We start from the raw sequence: 25,435 nt of genomic DNA, 5'->3' as shown, positions 1-25,435 counted from the left end.
ATCATTGTCATGCGGAGGATAGAGGAGACTCTTAAAGAAGAAGTTACAGGTCTGAGAGAGCCGGAAATCTTGCTTGTTTGTAGGTGACCAAATACTTATTTTTCCACCATAATTTGCAAATAAATTCTTTAAAAATCAGACAATGTGATTTTATGTATTTTTTCTCTCTCATTCTGTCTCTCATAGTTGAGGTTCTAACCTATGATGAAAATTACAGGACTCTCATCTTTTTAAGTGGGAGAACGTGCACAATTGGTGGCTGACTAAATACTTTTTTGCCCCACTGTAATTGTTCCAGATTTCCAAGAACTTGACATATTTGATATACAGTATAGGCTGTGTGATGTAGTTATATGGGGGCTGTATATTGGGAGCGTGCACTGGTTACCAGCTCTACTGTTTAGCTTGGAACCCATATTCAGCATGTAAACCTATTGGTAAGTCAGCTACTGCCAATCATTAGTTACATAGGACTTCAAAGGATATCAGATTCAGGTAATGAAATATATTTTTAAAACCTTTTTTTTATTTTTTTTTAACAAATGAAATATTTAAGAAAATCCAGATACCACAGACCATAGGATTTACAGTGAGCGCCGCTTCATGTCGCTGCAGGAGAATAACTACCGTATTTTTCGCCCTATAGGACGCACCGGCGTATAAGACGCACCCAATTTATAAGTGCAAAATCTAAAAAAATAAAGATTTTGAACCCAATAGTGGTCTTCAACCTGCGGACCTCCAGATGTTGCAAAACTACAACTCCCAGCATGCCCGGACAGCCGTTGGCTGTCCGGGCATGCTGGGAGTTGTAGTTTTGCAACATCTGGAGGTCCGCAGATTGAAGACCACTGCATAGAAGGTAATACTCACGTGTCCCCGCCGCTCCGGACCAGTCACCGCTGCCCTGGATGTCGCTCCATCGCCGTGTCCCCGTCGCTCCGGAACGTCTCTGCTGCCGGCCGGGTATCCTCGCTCTCCGTCACCGCCATCACGTCGTTACGCACGCCGACGCACGTACGCGACGACGTGATGACGAGGAAGGAGATCGCCGGCCATACAGGGGATCCCTGAACGGAGAAGACACCGAGGAGGCAGGTAAGGTCCCTCCCGGTGTCCTGTAAGCACTAACCCGGCTATTCAGTCAGGTTGTTCGGGACCGCCGCGGTGAAATCGTGGCGGTCCCGCACAGCCCGACTGAACAGCCGGGTTAGTGCCACTTTCCCTTCAGACGCGGCGGTCAGCTTTGATCGCCGCGTCTGAAGGGTTAATACAGGGCATCGCCGCGATCGGTGATGTCCTGTATTAGCCGCGGGTCCCGGCCGTTGATGGTCGCAGGGACCGACCCGATAGGGGTGTATTCGCCGTATAAGGCGCACCAACTTTTCCCCCCCAGTTTTGGGGAAGAAAAAGTGCGTCTTATACGGCGAAAAATACAGTAATTGTTAAACACAGGTGCAAGTCTACATATCCTCCTGACTCCGAGGGCAAGTATATGACAGTGGGATTAAGTGTCTCGCTGGTAAGTATCTTGCGTGCTCATCAATTTTCGCTCAATGTTATCTATTAAAATTGCAGTGTTTTCGGATTCATCATCCTTCGGTAGTTGTTCAGTGACTGAAAGTAATTTCTTTCCCCATTCGCTGGCCTGAAATAAAAAAAATACCACGTATAATTGACAGATCGCGGTTCCCTATGTCTTTTAGGGTGCACTGTATAATACCATATTAATAGCATTGAACCTATAAGGACATGTGAGTACTGATAGACCCCCCAGCTGATGGTAGTCATATAACAAACATGGGGATCTCAATATGCTACGGACCATTACTGTCCTTTGAAAGTTTATTATTCATATATGTCTTCCCGAGGTGAATATAACATCATAGAGAGACTCGCTGAACACCATATCGCAGGCTCCTTGTGCCACCATATAGTCTCCTGCATACAACTCCATGATGAATAGTGTAAAAACACTTTCACACTTACTTAAAGGGGTACTCCAGTGGAAAACATTTTTTTTTTTTAGGTATTGATAAGTCAACTGGTGCCAGAAAGTTAAAGGGGTATTCCAGGAAAAAACTTTTTTATATATCAACTGGCTCCAGAAAGTTAAACAGATTTGTAAATGACTTCTATTAAAAAATCTTAATCCTTTCAGTACTTATGAGCTTCTGAAGTTAAGGTTGCTCTTTTCTGTCTAAGTAATCTCTGATGACACACACGTGTCTCGGGAACCGCCCAGTTTAGAAGCAAATCCCCATAGCAAACCTCTTCTAAACTGGGCGGTTCCCGAGACACGTGTCATCAGAGATTACTTAGACAGAAAAGAACAACCTAAACTTCAGAAGCTCATAAGTACTGAAAGGATTAAGATTTTTTTAATAGAAGTAATTTACAAATCTGTTTAACTTTCTGGAGCGAGTTGATATATAAAAAAAAGTTTTTTCCTGGATAACCCCTTTAAAGGGGTACCCCAGTGGAAAACATTTTTTTTTTAGGTATTGATAAGTCAACTGGTGCCAGAAAGTTAAAGGGGTTATCCAGGAAAAAACTTTTTTTTTATATATCAACTGGCTCCAGAAAGTTAAACATATTTGTAAATTACTTCTATTAAAAAATCTTAATCCTTTCAGTACTTATGAGCTTCTGAAGTTAAAGTTGTTCTTTTCTGTATAAGTGCTCTCTGTTGACACCTGTCTCGGGAACCGCCCAGTTTAGAAGAGGTTTGCTATGGGGATTTGCTTCTAAACTGGGCGGTTCCCGAGACACGTGTCATCAGAGAGCACTTAGACAGAAAAGAACAACTCAACTTCAGCAGCTCATAAGTACTGAACGGATTAAGATTTTTTTTAATAGAAGTAATTTACAAATCTGTTTAACTTTCTGGAGCCAGTTGATATATAAAAAAAGTTTTTTCCTGGATAACCCCTTTAACCCGATAACGACCATGGACGTCTATACTCGTCCAATGGCCGTTACCGGGGTATGAAGCGGGCTCCCGACTCGAGCCCGCGTCATACCGGCCAGCCCCCAGCTGATTCCTGTAGCTGGGGGCCCGCGTTAATAGCTGACAGCGGCGTCTAAAGGTGCCTGTATACAGTCCCTGGTGGTCCAGTGGGGTGTATCGCCCCCCCGCAGCGCGATCACGGGGGAGTGATGCACTACTGAGGTAGCCTGAGGGCTTACCTCTCCTGCTGCGGCGGCTCCGGCTCTCCGAATGATAAAGCCTGGCAGGACCAGGCTTTATCAATCGAGCGCAGAGCACGCAGATCATTGTGGTTTTATGAAACCACAATGAAATCTAATGATTCCTCCTTAAAGTCCCCTAAGGGGACTTAAAGTGTAAAAAAAAAAAGTTTAAAAAAAGTTTAAAAACACACACAATAACCTTCCTTATTAAAAGTTTAAATCACCCCCCTTTTCCCAAATTCCATATTAAAAATATGTAACCATAATAAAAATAAACAAATGTGGTATCGCCGCGTGCGTAAATGTCTGAACAATAAAAATATATCATTAATTAAACCGCACGTTCAATGGCGTACTTGCAAAAAAAATTCCAAAGTCCAAAATAGCGTATTTTTGGTCACTTTTCATACCATAAAAAAAGGAATAAAAAGCGATCAAGAAGTCCAATCAAAATAAAAATGGTACCGATTAAAACTTCAGATCACGGCGCAAAAAATTAGCTCTCAAACCACCCTGTACGTGGAAAAATAAAAAAGTTATAGGGGTCAGAAAAGGATAATTTTAAATGTATAAATTTTCCTGCATGTAGTTATGATTTTTTCCAGAAGTACGACAAAATCAAACCTATATAAGTAGGGGATCATTTTAACCGTATGGACCTACAGAATAAAAATAAAGTATCATTTTTAGCGAAAAATGTACTGCGTAGAAACGAAAGCCCCCAAAAGTTACAAAATTGTGTTTTTTCTTCAATTTTGTCGCACAATGATTTTTTTTTCCGTTTCGCCATAAATGTTTGTGTAAAATGACTGATGTCATTCCAAAGTAGAATTGGTGGTGCAAAAAATAAGCCCTCATATGGATTTTTAGGTGTAAAATTGAAAGGGTTATGATTTTTAAAAGGTAAGGAGGAAAAAATGAAAGTGTAAAAACAGAAAAATGCTTGGTCCTTAAGGGGTTAAACAGATTTGTAAATTACTTTTAAAAAAGAGAAATCTTTACCCTTCCAGTACTTTTTAGCAGCTGTATGCTTCCGAAAAAATTCTGTTCTTTTTGAATTTCTTTTTGGTCTTGTCCACAGTGCTCTCTGCTGACACCTCTGTCCGTGTCAAAAACTGTCCAGAGCAGCAGAGGTTTGCTATGGGGATTTTCTCCTGCTCTGGACAGTTCCTGATACGGGCATCAGGTGTCAGCAGAGAGCACTGTGGACAAGAGAAAAAAGAAATTAAAAAAAGAACAGAATTTCCTCTGTAGCATACAGCTGTGAAAAAGTACTGGAAGGGTAGAGATTTTTAAATAGAAGTAATTTACAAATCTGTTTAACTTTCTGGCACCAGTTGATGTAAAGAAAAATGTTTTCCAGTGGAGTACCCCTTTAAGGCCGTGTTCACATGTTGGAGTTGCATTGCAGTACTGTCATGGTAAACACAATAACGCAGCCTTTTACGCTATTTTACACAGCATAAAAATAAATAAGAAACTAATAAAACGAAATGCAGTGTGAACGCAGCCTTAGGATTCCTCTTGATACTTACTTTCTGGAAATCCCTACTGAGGAAGTACAGCATCGTCACAGCATGGAGGATCTTTCCCATTTTGGTGGGTTCTTTCTTTGGCGCCTGTTCTCTGATATCATATATAGCGCTGAGTATCTGGAGTGCTTCAGATTCCTGATTTTCATCTATGGATAGAAGTTAAATAATTGCATTGAGAGTTAAACCAATGATAACACAAAGCAGATCATATAAATAAAATCCAGTATGTTAAAGGGCTTTAGAATTGTAACGCAGCATCCCATTGGCCTCCTTTATAGCAGCTTAGATGTTCATAAAAAACGCTTTATTGGGCAGTCACTAAAAGTCATGGTGGCCTCAGGGCATTGCGAGCCCCTCGTCTACCCGTGATTGACACACAGATCCTCAGCTCAGTTTGGCGAGATTCGTCACGAACTTCTCGGCTCGGCAGTTGATGACTTTTCCTGCATAAATTAGTTCAGCTTTCAGGTGCTCCGGTGGGCTGGAAAAGGTGGATACAGTCCTAGGAGACTCTTTCCTAGGACTGTATCCACCTTTTCCAGCCCACCGGAGCACGTGAAAGCTGAACTAATTTATGCAGGAAAAGCCATCAACTGCCGAGCCGAAAAGTTCGTGACGAATCGAATTTACTGTAAGTTTGCTCATCTCTAGTAGAGGCGTATTACTGCCTCTAGTGACTGCAGTAACCAGCTTGTCGCTGGGAGGCATCAGGAGAAGCACCGCTCAGAGAATTTGCGTGCACGGAGCCTGGATGGAAGGCAAATGCACTGAAGACCTGTATGTTAAAGGGGTTCTCCGGTGGAAAACAATTTTTTTTTTTTTTTTTTTATCAACTGGTGCCAGAAAGTTAAACAGATTTGTAAATTACTTCTATTTAAAAATCTTAATCCTTCCAGTACTTATCAGCAGCTGTATACTCCACAGGAAGTTCTTTTATTTTTGGATTTCCTTTCTGTCAGACCACAGTGCTCTCTGTTGACACCTCTGTCCATGTCCGGCACTGTCCAGAGCAGGAGAGGTTTGCGATGGGGATTTGTTCCTGCTCTGGACAGTTCTGGACAGCAAAGAGCACTGTGGTCAGATTGGAAAGAAATTCAAAAAGAAAAGAACTTCCTCTGGAACATACAGCAGGAATGATTAAGATTTATAAATAGAAGTAATTAAAAAATCTGTTTAACTTTTTGGCGCCAGTTGGTGTTAAAAATTTTTTTCCACCGGAGTACCCCTTTAATCACACAGTGGCCCCAGCGCTACTACCAAATGAAGCATTTTTTATGAACATGAAAGTACACTGAACACTGTATAAAGGAGGCAAAGGTAATGCTGCATTACAATTCTGAAGCCCTTTAACATACTGGAGTAAGTTTTATATGGTTCAAAGGGATTATCCACCATAAAGGGATTTTAGTACGTATGTGCCAGACAGTAATGGACATGATTAGGAAGGATCTGTACTTGTCTTAGTGCTAAATGGCTATGCTGTGAGATTACCATAAGGCTGTGGTTATCTTTTTGTGAACCAAATATTTCCTGTTGGAGTTTCCTTCTTCAACTACAAATCCCATAGTTCCTTGTTTGTATGTGTGAGGTCACTTTCCTCCCTCCCACACACCCACTGAAACACAAATGAGCTGCATTCCATTCAAAAGACCAGTGTTTTCTCCAGCTGTTGCAAAAATACAAATAGATTTCGAATGATCTCCCTCCCATTGAGCGGTCGCTCCAGCCATTAAAGCAGACAGGCTCCCTGTCATCACCTGACTAGTGATGTAATGTCTCTGCCACACTGCAACCTGGGAAAAACATTTTATATGCTGCTAAAAATAAATATTGGGGAGAAAATCACAGAAGAATTGCGAGACCACCACGAAACACAGGTACAGATACTAAATTATGAACCCCCAATAAAAATTGATGGCGAATCAGAGTTTTGGAAAACCCCTTTAAATTGAACACCAACTAAATAGATGAAAAGCTCTGTGGCCAATTATTTTCCTGATACAGAGGTCTAAATACCCACTGGTCACTTCCCCGATTCATTCTTAACAAAGAAAATGGCTGGAAATGCCCACTGAGGGCTAAATGGCCATTTCCTGTGTGTGCCAAGGAAGGACCAGGACATGGAGGTCATTGGGGACCCCATGAGTGTCAACAAAGCAGCGGCAGGGGATTGGACAGGTGAGTAATGCTTCTTCTTTTTTAACTCAGTCTGACCCCATAAAAAACAAACAATACAACCACACACAACAAACCATTTAAACTCAATAAAAAGAATAGTGGGAATGTTACCAAGAAAGCCTTGTAAGCTGAAATGTACCGGATTTTTCGCCGTATAAGACGCACTTTTTCTTCCCCAAAACTGGGGGGAAAAAGTCGGTGCGTCTTATACGGCGAATACACCCCTATCGCGGCGGTCCCTGCGGCCATCAACGGCCGGGACCCGCGGCTAATACAGGACATCACCGATCGCGGCGATGCCCTGTATTAACCCTTCAGACGCGGCGATCAAAGCTGACCGCCACGTCTGAAGGGAAAGTGACACTAACCCGGCTGTTCAGTCGGGCTGTTCAGGACCGCCGCGATCTCACCGCAGCGGTCCCGAACAGCCCGACTGAATAGCCGGGTTAGTGCTTACAGGACACCGGGAGGGACCTTACCTGCCTCCTCGGTGTCTTCTCCGTTCAGGGATCCCCTGTATGGCCGGCGCTCTCCTTCCTCGTCATCACGTCGTCGCGTACGTGCGTAACGACGTGATGGCGGCGACGGAGAGCAAGGATACCCGGCCGGCAGCAGAGACGTTCTGGAGCGACGGGGACACGGCGACAGCGATGGAGCGACATCCAGGGCAGCGGTGACGGGTCCGGAGCGGCGGGGACATGTGAGTATTAGCTGCTATGCAGTGGTCTTCAATCTGCGGACCTCCAGATGTTGCAAAACTACAACTCCCAGCATGCCCGGACAGCCAACGGCTGTCCGGGCATGCTGGGAGTTGTAGTTTTGCAACATCTGGAGGTCCGCAGGTTGAAGACCACTATTGGGTTCAAAATCTTTATTTTTTTAGATTTTGCATCTATAAATTGGGTGCGTCTTATACGCCGGTGCGTCCTATAGGGCGAAAAATACGGTAATTTGTGATATGAACTTTGAAAAAGGGAGAAAAGGAAAAAGAAAAAAAAAAAGAAAAAAAATATACTAAATGGCCAAAACAGCTAGAATGAAAGAAAGGTGAAAGAGGAGAAGCCGTGGAAGTGAAGAATGAGGAAAGGAGGTGTAGAGAAGTTTTTTTTTTAATATAGGTTGAATTTGATGTATAGTTGCAATTAAAAAAAGGGGATCATAGATACAGTTTGCAAGGTTTGTTGGTAATACAGGGTCAGACAGGGCACTAAGCCTAAAATTGAGGAGTGTAAAGGGAGGGAGGGGGGTTGGGGGATTTATATATATGGGTGATACGGTTCCTAATCATATGATGATGTACTATTTATTGTAGTTGATGTTCATACTAAAAAATATAAGCTGCAAAAAAATGACTAAAGAATTTGGAAGTGACAAGCAAGAATTCTGGATTTGGTGTTTGGAAGCCTCGACGCAGATAAGCCACACTGGATTGGGGTCTTTCACATCCACCTCATGAGAGAACGGACATAAATCCATCCAGAACAACAAATTCTGCCACTTATAACAGTTCTGACACTTGAATGCCTTTATAGAGCATATACGGTAGTTAGGAGATGTCCTAAATGGACAACCCCTTTGAATGGCGACATGTTTCACGTCAAGTTGCAGAAAGGTGCAGCTTCTTTAGTCCCTTTTAGTCTTTTTTTTTTGCAAAACATCTTAAAGCCCTTACTTAAAATTTCTTATAAACACAAACCTAAATATTCCCGATCAGCATCATCGAACCATACAGGGCCGCTTCTCAATGACGCTCGTATCTGAACCTCCACCAGTCTGCTGAGATGAGCGTGCCATATATCAGTCACCTGAGGAACAAACAAGCCTTTATTACTGCCCAATTTATAGAAGTCGCTTCTTGCTTTACAACGCCATGTTATCATTAAAGGGAGTTATCCAGGAATAGAAAAACACAGCTAATTTCTTTCAAAAACAGCTCCCTGTCTGTCCCCAGGTTGTGTGTGGTTTTACAACTTGGCTCCATTCATTTCAATGGAACTGAGCTGCAGAACCCCACCCAACCTGGAGACAGACAGGGAGTGGTTTTTGATAGAAAGTAGCTGTGTTTTACTATTCCTGGATTACCCCTTTATTATGGTCCTGTTCAGGAAGATAGCCAGGGTTGAAGGTAAAGTAAGTGGGGTCTGGCTATGTAGTGTCAAAATCCGGAATTTGTATCCTGGTATAATATTACGTTCACCTATCCGCAGAACACTAGATAACTAGCTGATCAATGGGGTCTGACTGCTGAGACCCCACAAATCACAATCTTAGGAAGTCCCAACGAGAGTGGATGTAGTGGAGGTTGAGCGTGCACTTGAGACTCTTCGGGGGGAGATTCATCAAAACCTGTCCAGAGGAAAAATTGCTGAGTTGCCCATAGCAACCAATCAGATCGCTACTTTCATTTTAGAAAAGGCCTCTGAAAAATAAAAGAAGCGATCTGATTGGTTGCTATGGGCAACTGCTCCACATTTCCTCTGCACAGGTTTTGATAAATCTCCCCCTTTGTGTCTATGCATTACATGGGTGATTACATGGTTGGACAAGGCGACCGCTGATCGCTGGGGAAGCTGGACCTGCAGCAATAAACTGATCGCCCTGATTACTTTATTATGGGATGCTTTGTCAGACAACCCTTTTAATTATTTGTTTTTGGGGGCGAAACCACCAACATGGCAGCCATTACAGCCTCCACAGATGGTATTAACCATTAGCTTTATCAGAGTTCTGAACAAAAACCTGTCTAGATAAAAGATTACAGGCCACAGGGTAATCTACCTGAGAATACAGAGAATCCGCAATATCCATTTTATTCTGCCTGAAAAATATATTGGCCATATGGAAGAATCCTCCAGACGTGCTGATATGACTTGGTCCTGAGACTGTACTTGCAAAATAAACCTAAAAAAAAAAAAAAAGTTAAAAAAAGAATCCTCAATTATTGCTTTTAATTGCATTTATACCTGTATGACTACTCCGACCATGTTGAGTGCAATTCTTTTATAGGTATTAAAGGGGTACTCCACTGGCCAGCGTTCGGAACATTTAGTTCTGAATGCTGTGTGCACGCTGCGGGGGTCAGCCACGCCCCCCTCGTGATGTCACACCACACCCCCTCAATGCAAGTCTATGAGAGGGGGTGTGGTGTGACGTCACGAGGGGGGCGTGGCTGACCCCCGCAGCGTGCACACAGCATTTAGAACTAAATGTTCTGAACGCTGGCCAGTGGAGTACCCCTTTAAGGGGGCATGCCCATCTCCTTAATCATGTCTCTATTAATCATGTCTTGTAGTTAGCTTCATTTAGCAAACTTGCCTGGTTCTGTAGCTGTCTCTTCTCATCTCCCCTCATGTTGACAACTGGCTGTCTTGGATCCCATCCACCAGTTCTGCTTTAGGTGCAGGGGTGAAGTGCACATTAGGCTCCATGCTTGGGCTTACCTCAGCCCATTCATCATGTGTGACAGCTGTAGACATAGTACTTAAAGGGGTACTCCACTGGAAAACATTTTTTTGAAATCAACTGGTGCCAGAAAGTTAAACAGATTTGTAAATTACTTCTAAAAATCTTAATCCTTTCAGTACTTATCAGCTGTTATGATCCACAGAAAGTTCTTTTCTTTTCTAATTTCCTTTCTGCCGTACCACAGTGCTCTCTGCTGACACCTCTGTCCATTTTAGGAACTGTCCAGAGTAGGAGCAAATCCCCATAGAAAACCTCTCCTACTCTGGACAGTTCCTAAAATGGACAGAGGTGTCAGCAGAGAGCACTGTGGTCAGACAGAAAGGAAATTAAAAAATAAAAGAACTTCCTCTGGAGCAAACAGCAGCTGATAAATTCTGGAAGGATTAAGATTTTTTAATAGAAGTAATTTACAAATCTGTTTAACTTTCTGGCACCAGTTGCTTTAAAACATTTTTTTTCCATTGGCGTATCCGTTTAAGCTTGGGAACTTTCAGACACAGAAGCACATGGCCAACCTCTGATCGCCCGTCCACAAGCAATCCCAAAAATGTAAGCAGATAGCAGCTGCAGCAGAGAGAGAGCTAGTCAGCCAGATGAGAATAACCCTTTAATCTGGAGATGTTGGGGAAGATTTATCAAAACCTGGGTAGAGGAAGAGTGGTGCAGTTGCCTGTAGCAACCAATGAGTTTGCTTCTTTTAATTAAAAAGAAGCCTCAGAAAAATGAAAGAAGCGATCTGATTGGTTGCTATGGGCAACTGCACCACTCTTCCTCTACACAAGGATCTTCACATAGGGCACATAGTGCTCCTCAAAAACAGAGAGCCCGATTCAGAATGGTTCACTGCGTTACCTCTGATATGTTTATAGATTTGCAGCCTATTCTTTTTTTACTATCCCAGTGCATCTAAAATTAAAATATGAAGCAACGTTGCTAACGGTTTGGACTGGACTTTACAGTTGCTATAAAGACCCATGCGTCTCCATAGCAACAGATGACTAACAAACTGTGTGTGTAGTCTGATCCTGCAGTCATATACTCCCTTTCACTTGCCCCTTGGTAACCTATCAAATATATGCAAGAGTAGGGGCAGATGATGAAGTATGACAGGGTTTCTTACTATCCTTTAACCATCTGCTTTTTTATACAGGTTTTTGTAGGAGCTCAGGTTAATGATCAGCTGTAGTGCTCCATTATCAGTGTACGGAGACGCAAGACGCTTTGAAGCAGCATTAGTTGAAAGGGAGCGAGAAGTCACTTTTTTAAAAAGGGACAAAAACACCTTTAGGGTGCCACGATTTTAAGTCCCTGTCAAAAATTGGATGCCCTGATAAAATGACCCCATTGTAGTCACTAGCTGACTACGATCGAGTCCGCTGCCCTATAGAAGTTAAAGGGTCCGTATTTGTCCGTGTACAGATACGATTTCAGCCGATCTGAGCTTCCAAAATCGTATCTGTGCATCGGAAGTTTAAATCTTGATGTGAACCCAGCCTTACAATATATTGGATTAGAAAGGGCATATGGCTTATAAAAGAATTCCTTCACACCTCCGCCATGTCTTGCATTATTGTGGTTCTTAGAATCAGTTCCATACAAAATACACTGCTCAAAAAACATAAAGAGAACACTTAAACAACACAATGTAACTCCAAGTCAATGACACTTCTGTGAAATCCCACTGTCCACTCAGGAAGAAGACTGATTGACAATCAATTTCACATGATGTTGTGCAAATGGGACAGACAACAGGTGGAAATTATAGGCAATTAGCAAGAAACCCCCAATAAAGGAGTGGTTATGCAGGTAGTGACCACAGACCACTTCTCAGTTCCTATGCTTCCTGGCTGATGTTTTGGTCACTTTTGAATGCTGGCGGTGCTTTCACTCTAGTGATAGCATGAGACGGAGTCTACAACCTACACAAGTGGCTCAGGTAGTGGAGCTCATCCAGGATGGCACATCAATGCGAGCTGTGGCAAGAAGGTTTGCTGTGTCTGTCAGCGTAGTGTCCAGAGCATGGAGGCGCTCCCAGGAGACAGGCCAGTACATCAGGAGACGTGGAGGCCATAGGAGGGCAACAACCCAGCAGCAGGACCGCTACCTCCGACTTTGTGCAGGGAGTAGCAGGCGGAGCACTGCCAGAGCCCTGCAAAATGACCTCCAGCAGGCCACAAATGTGCATGTGTCCACTAAACGGTCAAAAACAGACTCCATGAGGGTGGTATGAGGGCCCGACGTCCACAGGTGGGGGTTGTGCTTACAGCCCAACACCATGCAGAACGTTTGGCATTTGCCAGAGAACACCAAGATTGGCAAATTCACCACTGGCGCCCTGTGCTCTTCACAGATGAAAGAAGGTTCTCACTGAGCACATGTGACAGACGTGACAGAGTCTGGAGACGCCATGGAGAACATTCTGCTGCCTGAAACATCCTCCAGCATGACCGGTTTGGCGGTGGGTCAGTAATGGTGTGGGGTGGCATTTCTTTGGGGGGGCGCACACAGCCCTCCATATTCTTGCCAGATGTAGCCCGACTGCCATTAGGTACCGAGATGAGATCCTCAGACCCCTTGTGAGACCATATGCTGGTGCGGTTGGCCCTGGGCTCCTCCTAATGCAAGACAATGCTAGACCTCATGTGGCTGGAGTGTGTCAGCAGTTCCTGCAAGAGGAAGGCATTGATGCTATGGACTGGCCGCCCGTTCCCCAGACCTGAATCCGATTGATCACATCTGGGACATCATGTCTTGCTCCATCCACCACACTACTGAGCCTCATTGTGACTTGTTTTAAGGACATTACATAAAGTTGGATCAGCCTGTAGTGGGGTTTTCCACTGTGATTTTGAGTGTGACTCCATATCCAGACCTCCATGGGGGGCTAAATTTGATTTCCATTGATTATTTTTGTGTGATTTTGTTATCAGCACATTCAACTATGTAAAGACGAAAGTATTGCATAAGATTAGTTCATTCATTCAGATCTAGGATGTGTTATCGCAGTGTTCCCTTTATTTTTTTGAGCAGTGTATATCAGAGAGCTGGAGAAGGTTACAGATGTACAACCAAATGATTTAGGGGGAGATTTATCAAAACCTGTCCAGAGGAAAAGTTGCTGAGTAGCCCATAACAACCAATCAGATCGCTTCTTTCATTTTTCAAAGGTGTTTTCAAAAATGAAAGAAGCGATCTGATTGGTTGCTATGGGCAACTCAGCAACTTTTCCTCTGGACGTGTTTTGATAAAACTCCCCCACAGTCGGATGAGGTGTGATACAATGTAATATGTAAATAGGTATATCACACCTATGGAATAATTTTTTACAGACCCCACAAGAGAACATAAGGTCACTCCTTAGGGTATGTTCACATAGCAGAATGTATGTGCGGAATTCCACAGGAATATTCCCCACAGACATTCCGCTGCAGCAGAGTCCCATAAAACTCAATGGGATTCTGCTGCACTGTTCAAATGATGGAATTTCCTCTGCAAAAATTCTGATTCCGGTAGCCGCAAAAAGAATGCATTGCTGTCTATGAGATGGTCTATTCTGAGTGGTTCCTAGTGCCTGCTGGATTATTCAAATGTGTGGAATGTCTGGATTATTCAAATGTGTGGAATGTGTCGGAACATTCCGCACATTTTACAATATGTGAACATGGCCTTACAGATTGGGGAAGAGCCACTGTCATCAAACTTTTTTACTTACATCATTAGACAGATGTCGGAGTGACTCCTCAAATTCCCCCTTGGCTGCGTAGAGCAGTCCTAGGTTGCGGTGCAGTTTGGATCTGATGGAATTGCTGCAGTCTGTAGTCTTCAGCACTGTCCAGTAGGCATGGGAGAGATATTCTTCTGCCTGGGTCAGATGCCCGAGACCTAACCAGACAGTGACACAAATACAGAATAAACAATATATGGTACACATCATTTATGTTACCAGGCTTTAAAAGCTTACCTGTCATGTCAAAAGATTTTTTAGAAACCCACATGGTTTTGTTAGATTAACCCTTCAGGGTGGTGACAAGGTGATTCTAGTGCTCTCACTGCTGAGCCCCTAAGAGCCCCCTCCATGGTGCACTTCTATTTTTCATTCTCTCAATTTCGGGAAGTGGGACCAGAGCTGAGCTGTTTGCCAGTATAGTATACACATAGTTACTTCCTCCCTTACTTGTCTAGAAAATCACAGCAAAGCACTTACTCCTCTTTGCTACAGTGCGGGTGAAAGTACACTGGACTGAACAGGATGCATTCTGCTGGGGGATGACTTACTGTACAATACTATAGATGGCATGTAAAGGGAAAAAGGGGTTATTGACTCATTGGCTTAGCAAGAGGTTATATGAGCAGAAATTAAATAAACAGCAGCAAGGGCATGGCCTGGATGCCGGCATGAGCAGTCGTGTGTGCTGAGAGCTCCTGCTGACCCCGCTGTTTTATCCTGCTTATACTTACCCTGAGCGGCCGGTTTTCTCTCTGCTGGTCTCTCCGATGCTGCGGATAACCTGGTGCTGCCCTTGGTCTGGTCCCGGCGGCTGTCGGTGGTGCGGGCGGCTCCCTTTTCCTGCGGCTCCTGTCGGCTTGCGCTGCGGAGTTCCGGTGAGGTGTCTGATCAGGTGGTGAGGCTCCCCCTGGACAGTCTGTGTGTAGGCTGTGCGGTGTCAGCTGGATCTCCTGAGCTTCTGTCTCTTCTGCCCTTCCTGGGTCTGGGCGCCATTGAAGGCCTTTGTGGGCGGGGCTTGCATCTCCAGTCCTATTTGCTGTGGAGACTCCCGCTGTGGTGTGCAGCACGAATCCTGGTACAGTGGGGATTTGTGTGGCTGCTCTTCCCTCCTCTGCCCTTCCCTAGGGAGCTGCAACTTGTGGTGCCCTATTGGAGTCCTGGCCTCACTCTTCAGGGACTTTTGTTGGACTGCCTGCTGAGCCTCAACTCCTGCTTGTGAGTACCCTGGTGGGAGACATCTGTACTTTCTGGGACTTGTCGTGCATTGCAAGTTCCTTAGACCTCTCTGCCCTGCTGAGGTGCTCTGTGCTTTCTGCACTGTGTGCCTAGTGACTTTCTACCTGCTCTCAGTGTGGCCCTGCCAGCCATGGGTGGCCCCGTAGTAGGAATAAGAAATCCAAACTGAATGCTGAGGCCTCCCGGCCGACCTCTGTTGAGGGTGCCTCCTCTGATGATGGGTCCTCTTGCTCCTGTGGCTCTTCTCAATGGGATTCTGGTGCTCAGACCCGCCTGCTACTGTGTGCAGGTGGCAAAAGCGTATTTAGCAAAGGCTAGTCGCCCTGCTGCTTCTAGCCCTTGTATTAGGGGCCGAAATGGTGCTGTGGTAGCTGACCCCCAGTTGATTAACTCTGTCTTTAGGGACTTTTACTCCTCTTTGTATGCTGCCCCTTCTAAGCCCTGTCAAGGGGAAATCCTGTTTTTCTTACGTGATTTATCCCTTCCCATGCTAAGTCGCGCTCAGGCGGAGGCGTTAGATGCCCCCTTTACAGTTGAGGAGGTGGAGCAGGCCATACGTGATCTTCCTCATGGGAAGACCCCGGGTTTAGATGGGATGATAAGCGATTGGTATAGGATGAGTGAGGAGCGACTGGCCCCTATACTCCTTAAATTGTTTCACTCGATAGCTGCTGCAGATGCTCTTTCAGACTCTATGATGGCAGCACTGATTGTAGTGCTCCCCAAGCCTGGAAAGGACCCATTGCTGCCTGATTCTTATAGAAGTATCTCCCTTTTGAATGTTGATATTAAGATCTTGGCTAGAGTGCTGGCTACTTGCCTATATGGGGTCATTGGCGCTATCATTCATCCTGACCAAACTGGGTTTATGCCGGGTAGGGCTACTGATGTAAATGTGCAGCATCTGCAGCTCAACATAGCAGCGGTAGGGGAGGGCTTTCCTACAGGTGTGGTGGTTAGTCTGGATATTTTTATTTTTTTTCAGCAGTAAATTTTTATTAGGTTTTTGATTAAGACAAAAAAAAATATAACAAAGTACACAAAACAGAGAAAACAAACTTCAGGGACTGTGAGATACATGCCAATATTGGTGATAATAACTACCATAACAAAACCTAACCTCAAAGCAAGTCACCGTAAATAAAGTGTAATAATACAATGACAATAAGGGGAAATAATGCAAGACATACATCGGTGATGGGAACCACAAGGGGGGAGAAAGTGGGAAAGAAAACCCAAAATAACAAACCAACAACACGAGAAAGGGAAACATAAGGGATAAAGAGACCAGAAAAGCAGTAAAGGGGAGAGAAAGGAGAAAACAAGAGAAGTAAAATAAGGAGTCAGTCAAGAGTAGTATAAGAGAAAGTAAGATCATGGAGGCTGCCTGTCAGTGAATCTATCCCACAGGTCCCATATGGACAAAAACAAAGGAATAGTATTATTTAGGGAAGCAGTAAGGGATTCAAGAGAGCGACTCTCTCCGATTCGGGCTGTAAGCTCATCAGCCGAGGGAGGCAGTGTCTGTTTCCAATGTTTAGCAGTAAAGGGTTTTAGCCGCAAGGACTATATGCTGAAAGAGCTTGAAAGGCTTTTTTGATATAACTCTGGTAGAAAGGTGCAGGAGAAAAACCCTAGGGTCTAGGGGAACAAGGACTCCTAGAACTGCATGAATCATTTGCTGCACCTGGACCCAAAAAGGAACCACCAGTGGGCAAGAACAAAAATATGGAAAATAGTCCCCAGGCCCACACCGCATCGCCATCACTGGGGAGGGATGTCAAAATTCAACTTGTTCAGGAGAACCGGAGTATGATACCAACCCATGAGCATTTTGCATTGCGTTTCTTTATAGGCCGCACAAATGGAAGCCACTCCCAGATAATGTGCCATTGAGGGATAGTTATTGTGGTCTGGAGAGCCTCTTCCCAGTGACTTATATAGCGATGGGAAGGAGGAGGTCCATACGGAGAGGATAACAAAAAATATATGCTAGAGAGTAGTACCTTTACCTGAGGGCCGCCCCTACACAGCCTCTCAAAGCCCGTGGGTAAAGATGCCGTCTACGAGCGCAGCCTGGAGGACAAGATATGGCAAAGCTGGATATAGTGGGCTTCCTCGGAGGGAGGGAGGTCCCAGTGAGCAACTAACCGGTCAAAAAACATGAGGAAACGAGTAAGGGGGATCGACTACATCAGCCCAGCAGAAAATACCTCTAGAACCCCATTCCCTGACCATACCCGAGGACAGTCCTGGAGAGAAATCAGGATGATACAAGAAAGACTGCAAGGAAGAAAAAGAGTAAAGAAACCCAAACTGTCTGGAGCAGTAAGTCCACACATAGCGGGAGAATGACATTGGACCCAGTAGGAGGCCCCCTGGGGAAGGGAGGGGAAAAACCCACAGGAGGGAATTAGGATGAATCGGGGCCAGCCACAATTTTTCCAATTCCATCCATTTAATGTAAGCGTGATAAGTGAACCACACTACCAAGTGGCGTAAATGGGCAGCCCAGTAATATTTAACAACATCAGGGATACCCAGCCCCCCCCCCAAAACCTACTAGCAAGCGTAACCGATGTTACGTTATGCGCTCCGGACGTACACTTTGGCCATGAGTGCATGGTCCCATTACCTGCTGCTGCCGGCGGGGCTGGGACTCGCATCGCGAGACGCACCCGCATGCGAGCCCCAGCCCGTCACTCACCTGGTGCTTTTCCTGCTCTGGTGCGCGTGTCCCTGTCCCCTAGGGCACGTGCACCGGAGCTTTAAGATTTAAAGGGCCAGTGCACTCACTAGTGTAATTCACCTGTGGCTAATTGATAAATTCCTAATCTTTGTTGCTTTGAGCCCGAGAGAAAGGATTCCTCTTATTGCCTTGCCGTGTATCTGATCCTTTGCTCTGTGACCTGACCTTGCTCCTCTGCCGCCTGCCTACTGACCATTTGCTATGTTTCTGACTAAGCTACTGTGCCGCCTGCCCTGACCTTTTGCTATCCTGACTACGAGCTGTCTTATCCCTCCTGTGCCTCGCATCTCTTAGCCACCTGTGTGGTCGAGCCGTGCCAGGGGTAGCGTTACAACCGACATCAGGGAGATGGTGATGTTTGGCATCCCAAATAAACCAAAAAATAGCAGACTAAAAAGAGCTTAGCACAGCTAAAGGGACTTTTACCGGCAGTGTCTCGAAAAAGTAAGAGTAATTTAGGGAGGATGGTCATATTCACCGCCGCAATACGTCCGAAAAAAGAAATATACTTGGACCTTCATTTATCCATTAAAGCACATAATTCCTGAAAAAGAGCAAGGAAGTTAGCAGAGTACAAAGAGGAATAGCGGGGAGAGAGGGACACACCCAAATACTTAATAGCAAATGGAGACCATCAAAAAGAGTAGTTAGCCTGTAGAAGGGAACTCAAGGGAGGAGGGAGATTAAGGGGCATAGCTTCAGACTTGGAGAGGTTGACCTTATAGCCAGAAACTAGACCGTAAGCATGGAGGAGTTTATACAGAGAAGGAAGAGACAATAAGGGGTTAGTGAGGGTAAGAAAGACATTGTCAGCAAATGCCAAATTTATGGAGAGTGGCAAACAAGATTGGTCATCCCAACCATATCAAAGGCCCTTTCAGAGTCCAAGCTCAGGATGAGCGCTTGGTCCGACCTCCGATTGACAACATCTATAAGGTCCACCGCCCTTCTCGTGTTATCACCACCCTGCCAGCATGGAATAAAAATTGAATAAAGCTGGAATAAATAACACCTTAGAGAACAGCTTGAAATCAGAATTGAGAAGGGCAATGGGTCTGTAGCTGGAGCAATCATGGAGATCTTTACCTGGTTTTGCAAACAGTGTAATCGAGCAATGGAGAAAAGACTGAAGGATGCCCCCCCCCCCCCCTACCCCCATGAAAGAATTAAAAACAGGGACAAGCTTAGGAAGGAGAATGGAGGAAAAGGTCTTATAGTAAAGATAAGTGACAGCTCTTCAAGAGTTATGGGAGTATTCCGAGTCTCTCGGTCAGCTGCAGAAAGCGTCAGCAAACTACATCGAGAAAGGAGTCAAGCGCTGCGGCACGCTCACCCGGGGCAAAGGGGAGTTGAGAGGGAAGGGAATAGAGCTGAGAATAGTAGTCAAAAAAAAGGCGAGAGATAGCTTCGGGATGATGCTTGAGGGTACTGGAAGAGTCTCTCAGAGCAGAGGGAGCCTGGGCAGCCGCACAGTCTTGCAGTCGCCTTGCCAACATAGTATGTGCCTTGTTACCTTTTTCATACAAACATTGCTTTGCTTACAGCAATTGACGTTCAACCTTATAAAGGGCCAAATAACTCAACTGGGACCGTGTTGTGACCAAACGCCTCAGCACCGAGAGAGAGGTTAATAGAAGGGTTATCTTAGACTGGAGTTCCCGGGAGCGAGCCATGGCATCACGTTTCAGTCTGGAGCCTAAAGCGATACAATGTCCTCTGACCACCACTTTATGGGCCTCCCACAACACCACCGGAGTAGACACACAGCCTTAATTTTTAGAAAAATACTCGAGTGTGCTTGTCTGGATCGAGTCCCGGGAAGGTGGGGATTTAAGCAGGGAATCATTAAGACGCAATTTGGAAGGAGAGGGCAGCAGCAGGATCACAGCAAGGAAGAGGTTACACTGAGCAATGAAATGCTGCTGCTGAGGTGAGAAAGAGACTTTGATCTACATTTGACGGACAGTGCAGATCATATGGAGGACAGACAGAGTCTCAGCTATCATACATAGCCAAGGGTACTACTTCCTAAAACTGTATTACTTTAGGACATGGCTGCTCAGCTTGAAATACTTCTCTATAGGTCATGTTCTTTCTAATACAGTATATTGTTAGCTAACTGGGTGCTATAATTAATTTTAGCATTAATATTATGTAGTATTTGTGCATCGCTTATTTCAGATGCCCCACTTACCAATGTTGGCTTCAGCAAGGATGAGGTAGACTGGCACTAACTCCACAGAGGTCAGCCCATACACATCCACACTGAAAGAAAGCGAATGTGTGGCTGCAGGGATCACATCCACATGGCGTCCTTCAAACAAGAGTCTCTGAGCTTCTTTAGTGGTCAGTTCAATTAGATGTTTCTGTAAGGGTTAATGGTACTATGTTATACACTGGATCACATTTTATTAATCCCTCAATGAGAGTTATGGTATAGGTATTTAAAGGGGTACTCCGGGGATAAGATGTCCCGCCCCCTCCATTCATCCCATAGACATGAATGGAGGGGGTGTGGTGTGACATCACGACCACTGTCGTGGAGATTGCAGGGGTCCCATAGGCGGGACCCCCGCAATCATACATCTTATCTCCTATCCTTTGGATAGGGGATAAGATGCCTAACAGCGGAATACCCTTTTAAGCATTGAGTTCTATGGCAGGCGTATATATCAGTATTCAGTGAGAGCTCCCTAGTGGTGGTTACATGAAACCAGAATTTTGACGATTATAGTGGTTATCTCAAAATTATCACTTACCAACTAGGATAGGTGATCGGTAGGGGTCCAACTACTAGTATTCCTACCGATCACAAAAACAAGTCCATGCATATAAGAAGCATCTGTACCTTTCTCTGCAATAGCTGCTCCATAGAATGTGATCTTTCTGCTGCAGAATTCAAGAAAGGGACTGGTGTGCGGACCGGGATCAGCAGTTGGCATATCTTCTCATGAATACTCGTCCAGTCCGCCCGCTGGTGCTCCACATCACTTGTGAAAAGAGCAAATATCAACAGCAGTTTACAAGGCCTGGCCTATTACATTTAATGGACACTGTCAGATTTACAAACTTTTTATACCTTGTACATCTTGGTTAAACCTTTCAAATATATATATACTTTTTAAAGAAATCAAGGCTTAAGAAAAAAACCACTTGGGGTCCCCATACCATCCAGAACACAATCCTGTCCGGCTGCAGCATCATCTATGTCCCAGCTGAAGCACAGGCTGGGACAAGGTCCAATAAGTGAGGGCAGGACTAATACTCCTCTGTGCTCACTCCTGTCCTATCAGACTGCAGCATGAAAACAGAGAGGAGGGGGTTACAGAGCAGCCTGCAGTGTGGATTTGGGCAAATTTCATCCACTTTTCTGCTACTGTTCTTCGCTGTTGATTTTCTGTATGCAAATCCAATATGGGAAATCCACAGCACATATGCTATGTGTGAACATAACCTTACATTATTCTTACTCTTCAGCAGCAAACTAAAATACGAATTAAAGGAAAACTGTCACTTGTTTTCTCCCGCACTATCCACAGGTACTGGTGGATAGTGCGGGAGACGCTGATTAAAATGAGCCCTACCTTGTCCGGATCTGCGCCGCCGTTCTCCCGCAATTGTAGTTTTATTATCGGTTGAAATCTTCCTGTAACTGGCACGGGCGGGGCTTCGGCGCTTAACTGGCACTGACATCAGCGCCGCTTATGAATATTCATCCCCCCTCCCTCCAGTTCTCCCTCTCTTTGCCGCTCCTAACTGGGGGGAGGGGGGATGAATATTCATAAGCGGCGCTGACGTCCGTGCCAGTTACAGGAAGATTTCAACAGATAATAAAACTACAATTGCGGGAGAACGGCTGGGCGGATCCGGACAAGGTAGGGCTCATTTTAATCAGCGTCTCCTGCACTATCCACCAGTACATGTGGATAGTGCGGTGGAAAATAACTGACAGTTGTCCTTTAAAGAAGCACTCCAGGTTTTTTTTCCCCATATCATGCACAGCCACCATCCCTAGTCATACAGCTCCATCTGTTTCATTCTAGCACAGCTGCATCTATGCCTTTCATAACACATCAGCGCTCTGCTCCCTAAGCAGACGGAGCAGGGCAGTCAATCACGCCAACAGGGTGTCACTACGGCTGGAGCGGCAAGACTAGTTAGGCATAGCTCCCCGCCCAGGGGACTCCACACAGGGCGGCGGGGGAGACTTACAAACTTCATATCCTCACCATCCCTGCACTGTCAAGTGTTATAAATGGTAAAATCTAGCGCTTGGTTCCCTCTAACATCATTCACAAAGGCTGGGCGTACAACTCCAAAGGCCTCCACTGGAGGTTTTGTCCAAGATAAAAGAGGACATAGCATAGCATGTTGCGCCATTTTATCTGGTGAAATCCCGGACAACATTTTGGGTACCTGACCGGCCAATGAAGCGTTTCTGATGGTTCTGGCTCAATAACGATGCAGAATAATTGACCGAATAATGGACATGTGAATCCTGCATAATCCTTCAAGTCTTTATTTAGGCTCCTTCCCCATCTGTGTTGTGGTTTCTGTCAGAATAGGAGACTACAAAAGCAGTTCTGGATCTATTGTATCGGATATGGGTGACCATGCCATCTAATTGTCCCAATTCTAGGACTGTCTCCTACTGTCCCACTTATCCTTACCTCTGTCCTGCGTACAATTCTGACAGTGATCGCTGAAACCTCAGCCTGAGGGAAGGAGAGATGTGCCCAGTGCAGGCATGTCTGCGAGAAGACGCCTCCTGATGTCAGGGGAAGAACCCTTCTAAACGCTACCACTGAGAACACCGTCACAGATCACAGAGGAGGAGAGCCTGCTTCTGTGCACGCGTCCGCTTCGGTGCTCCTCTGAGGACTGGGGAGGTGGCTGCTACTATATGGGGGCCTATTACTATATAAGGGCCTGTAGCTATATGGAAACAACTAATACATTGCTCAAAAAAATAAAGGGAACACTAAGAGAACACATCCTAGATCTGAATGAATGTCTTTACATAGTTGAATGCGCTGACAACAAAATCACACAAAAATTATCAATGGAAATCAAATGTATCAACCCATGGAGGTCTGGATATGGAGTCACACTCAAAATCAAAGTGGAAAACCGCACTACAGGCTGATCCAACTTTATGTAATGTCCGTAAAACAAGTCCCAATGAGGCTCAGTAGTGTGTGTGGCCTCCACGTGCCCGTATGACCTCCCTACAATGCCTGGGCATGGTCCCGATGAGGTGGAGGATGGTCTCCTGAGGGACGTCCTCCCAGACCTGGACTAAAGCCTCCGCCAACTCCTGGACAGTCTGTGGTGGATGGAGCGAGACATGATGTCCCAGATGCGCTCAATCGGATTCAGGTCTGGGGAACGGGCGGCCAGTCTATAACATCAATGCCTTCCTCTTGCAGGAACTGCTGACACACTCCAGCCACATGAGGTCTAGCATTGTCTTGTATTAGGAGGAACCCAGGGCCAACCGCACCAGCATATGGTCTCACAAGTGGTCTGAGGATCTCATCTCGGTACCTAATGGCAGTCAGGCTACCTCTGGCAAGCACATGGAGGGCTGTGTGGCCCCCCCAAAGAAATGCCACCCCACACCATTACTGACCCACTGCCAAACCAGTCATGCTGGAGGATGTTGAAGGCAGCAGAACGTTCTCCCCGGCGTCTCCAGACTCTGTCACGTCTGTCACATGTGCTCAGTGTGAACCTGCTTTCATCTGTGAAGAGCACAGGGCGCAAGTGGTGAATTTGCCAATCTTGGTGTTCTCTGGCAAATGCCAAACATCCTGCACAGTGTTGGGCTGTAAGCACAACCCCCCACCTGTGGATGTCGGGCCCTCATATCACCCTCATGGAGTCTGTTTCTGACCATTTGAGTGGACAAATGCACATTTGTGGCCTGCTGGAGGTCATTTTGCAGGGCTCTGGCAGTGTCCTCCTGCTCCTCCTTGCACAAAGGCGGAAGTAGCGGTCCTGCTGCTGGGTTTTTGCCCTCCTACGGCCTCCTCCACGTCTCCTGATGTACTGGCCTGTCTCCTGGTAGCGCCTCCATGCTCTGGACACTACGCTGACAGACACAGCAAACCTTCTTACCACAGCTCGCATTGATGTGCCATCCTTGATGAGATGCACTACCTGAGCCACTTGTGTAGGTTGTAGACTCCGTCTCATGCCACCACTAGAGTGAAAGCACCGTCAGCATTCAAAAGTGACCAAAACATCAGCCAGGAAGCATAGGAACTGAGAAGTGGTCTGTGATCACCACCTGCAGAACCCCTCCTTTATTGGGGGGTGTCTTGCTAATTGCCTATAATTTCCACCTGTTGTCTGTCCCATTTGCACAACAGCATGTGAAATTGATTGTCAATCAGTGTCCTTCCTGAGTGGACAGTGGGATTTCACAGAAGTGTCATTGACTTGGAGTTACATTGTGTTGTTTAAGTGTTCCCTTTATTATTTTGAGCAGTGTATATGGGGGCCTATTATTATATAAGGGCCTGATGCTATATGGAAACAGTATGGGGGCTACTACTATATGGGGGCCTGATGCAATATGAGGGCAGTATGGGGCCTACTACTATATGGGAACATTCAGAACGTCATTGTAAAGTGCAATTGCATTATGGAAAAATTTGGAACAGCCGTTATAGCTGTACAGGCATGCTGGAAGTTGTAGTTCTGAAACATCTGGAGGTCCACAGTTCAGAGATCACTAATGAATATCAGTGTTCCCCAACCAGGGTGCCTCCAGCTGTTGCAAAACTACAACTCCCAGCATGCCCGGACAGCCAACGGCTGTCCGGGCATGCTTGGAGTTGTAGTTTTGCGACAGCTGGAGGCACCCTGGTTGGGAAACACTGATGTATAATCTGTGTGCTATACTCTTCATGAGTGTTCATGAGCGCCCCTAGTGTCCGCTGACTGTAAATTCAGGTGTGTGTTAATCTGATCACCAGCGCTCCTAGTGGTTGCCTGTGAGATTACAGGTGACATTGCTGAGCAGTAGAATAGCGGCGTTTCTCGGCAGATCTGATCGCCCTGATGTATCCCCGACCGCTTTGTATTAGAAACAGTACATACATGGCCTCTGGCGGCGGCTGAGCGTCCATATCACTACTCACCAGTAATAAGTCACCTTGCAGCCCCTGCACTGGACATAGGCCGGGCTGCAGCACAGCTCACACTGCAGCTTCACCCCTTTGGGATTAGATAGCGGGTTCACCTTCGCCATGACACTCCCCAGATCACAGCAACGTGTGGTATTCAGCGGCCGGGACGGCGGTTGCTAAGGACGCTGAGATTGGTTGCCAAGTGACGTCATCGCTA

The 25,435-nt window shown here is 45.5% G+C and overlaps 1 protein-coding gene across 1 annotated transcript; it reads right to left on the bottom strand.

Moving 5' to 3' along the window:
* Positions 1–839: 839 nt before the first annotated feature.
* Positions 840–25,363, bottom strand: ZMYND12 (zinc finger MYND-type containing 12). The gene is made up of 8 exons (XM_056544674.1): positions 25,231–25,363; positions 20,931–21,072; positions 20,277–20,448; positions 14,083–14,252; positions 9,684–9,806; positions 8,602–8,710; positions 4,728–4,873; positions 840–1,648 (listed from the first exon to the last, which is right to left on the bottom strand). Exons 1-8 carry the CDS (start codon positions 25,338–25,340, stop codon positions 1,508–1,510), a joined length of 1,113 nt encoding a protein of 370 aa, XP_056400649.1. The 5' UTR covers positions 25,341–25,363; the 3' UTR covers positions 840–1,507.
* Positions 25,364–25,435: the final 72 nt, after the last annotated feature.

This window comes from Hyla sarda, chromosome 10, assembly GCF_029499605.1.
Source record: "Hyla sarda isolate aHylSar1 chromosome 10, aHylSar1.hap1, whole genome shotgun sequence".
NCBI lineage: Eukaryota > Metazoa > Chordata > Amphibia > Anura > Hylidae > Hyla > Hyla sarda.
Note: the sequence above shows the minus strand (reverse complement) of the source record. Positions and strands in the feature narration are given on the sequence as shown.

Coding starts and splice junctions, on each gene's coding strand:
- ZMYND12 (XM_056544674.1), bottom strand. CDS start 25,340: ATGGCGAAGGTGAACCCGCTATCTAATCCCAAAGGGGTGAAGCTGCAG. Junction 20,449..20,930: donor AGCAGCTATTGCAGAGAAAG/GTACAGATGCTT, acceptor TAACCCTTACAG/AAACATCTAATTGAACTGAC. Junction 9,807..14,082: donor TCCGACATCTGTCTAATGAT/GTAAGTAAAAAA, acceptor TTTTTTTTTTAG/GTTTATTTTGCAAGTACAGT.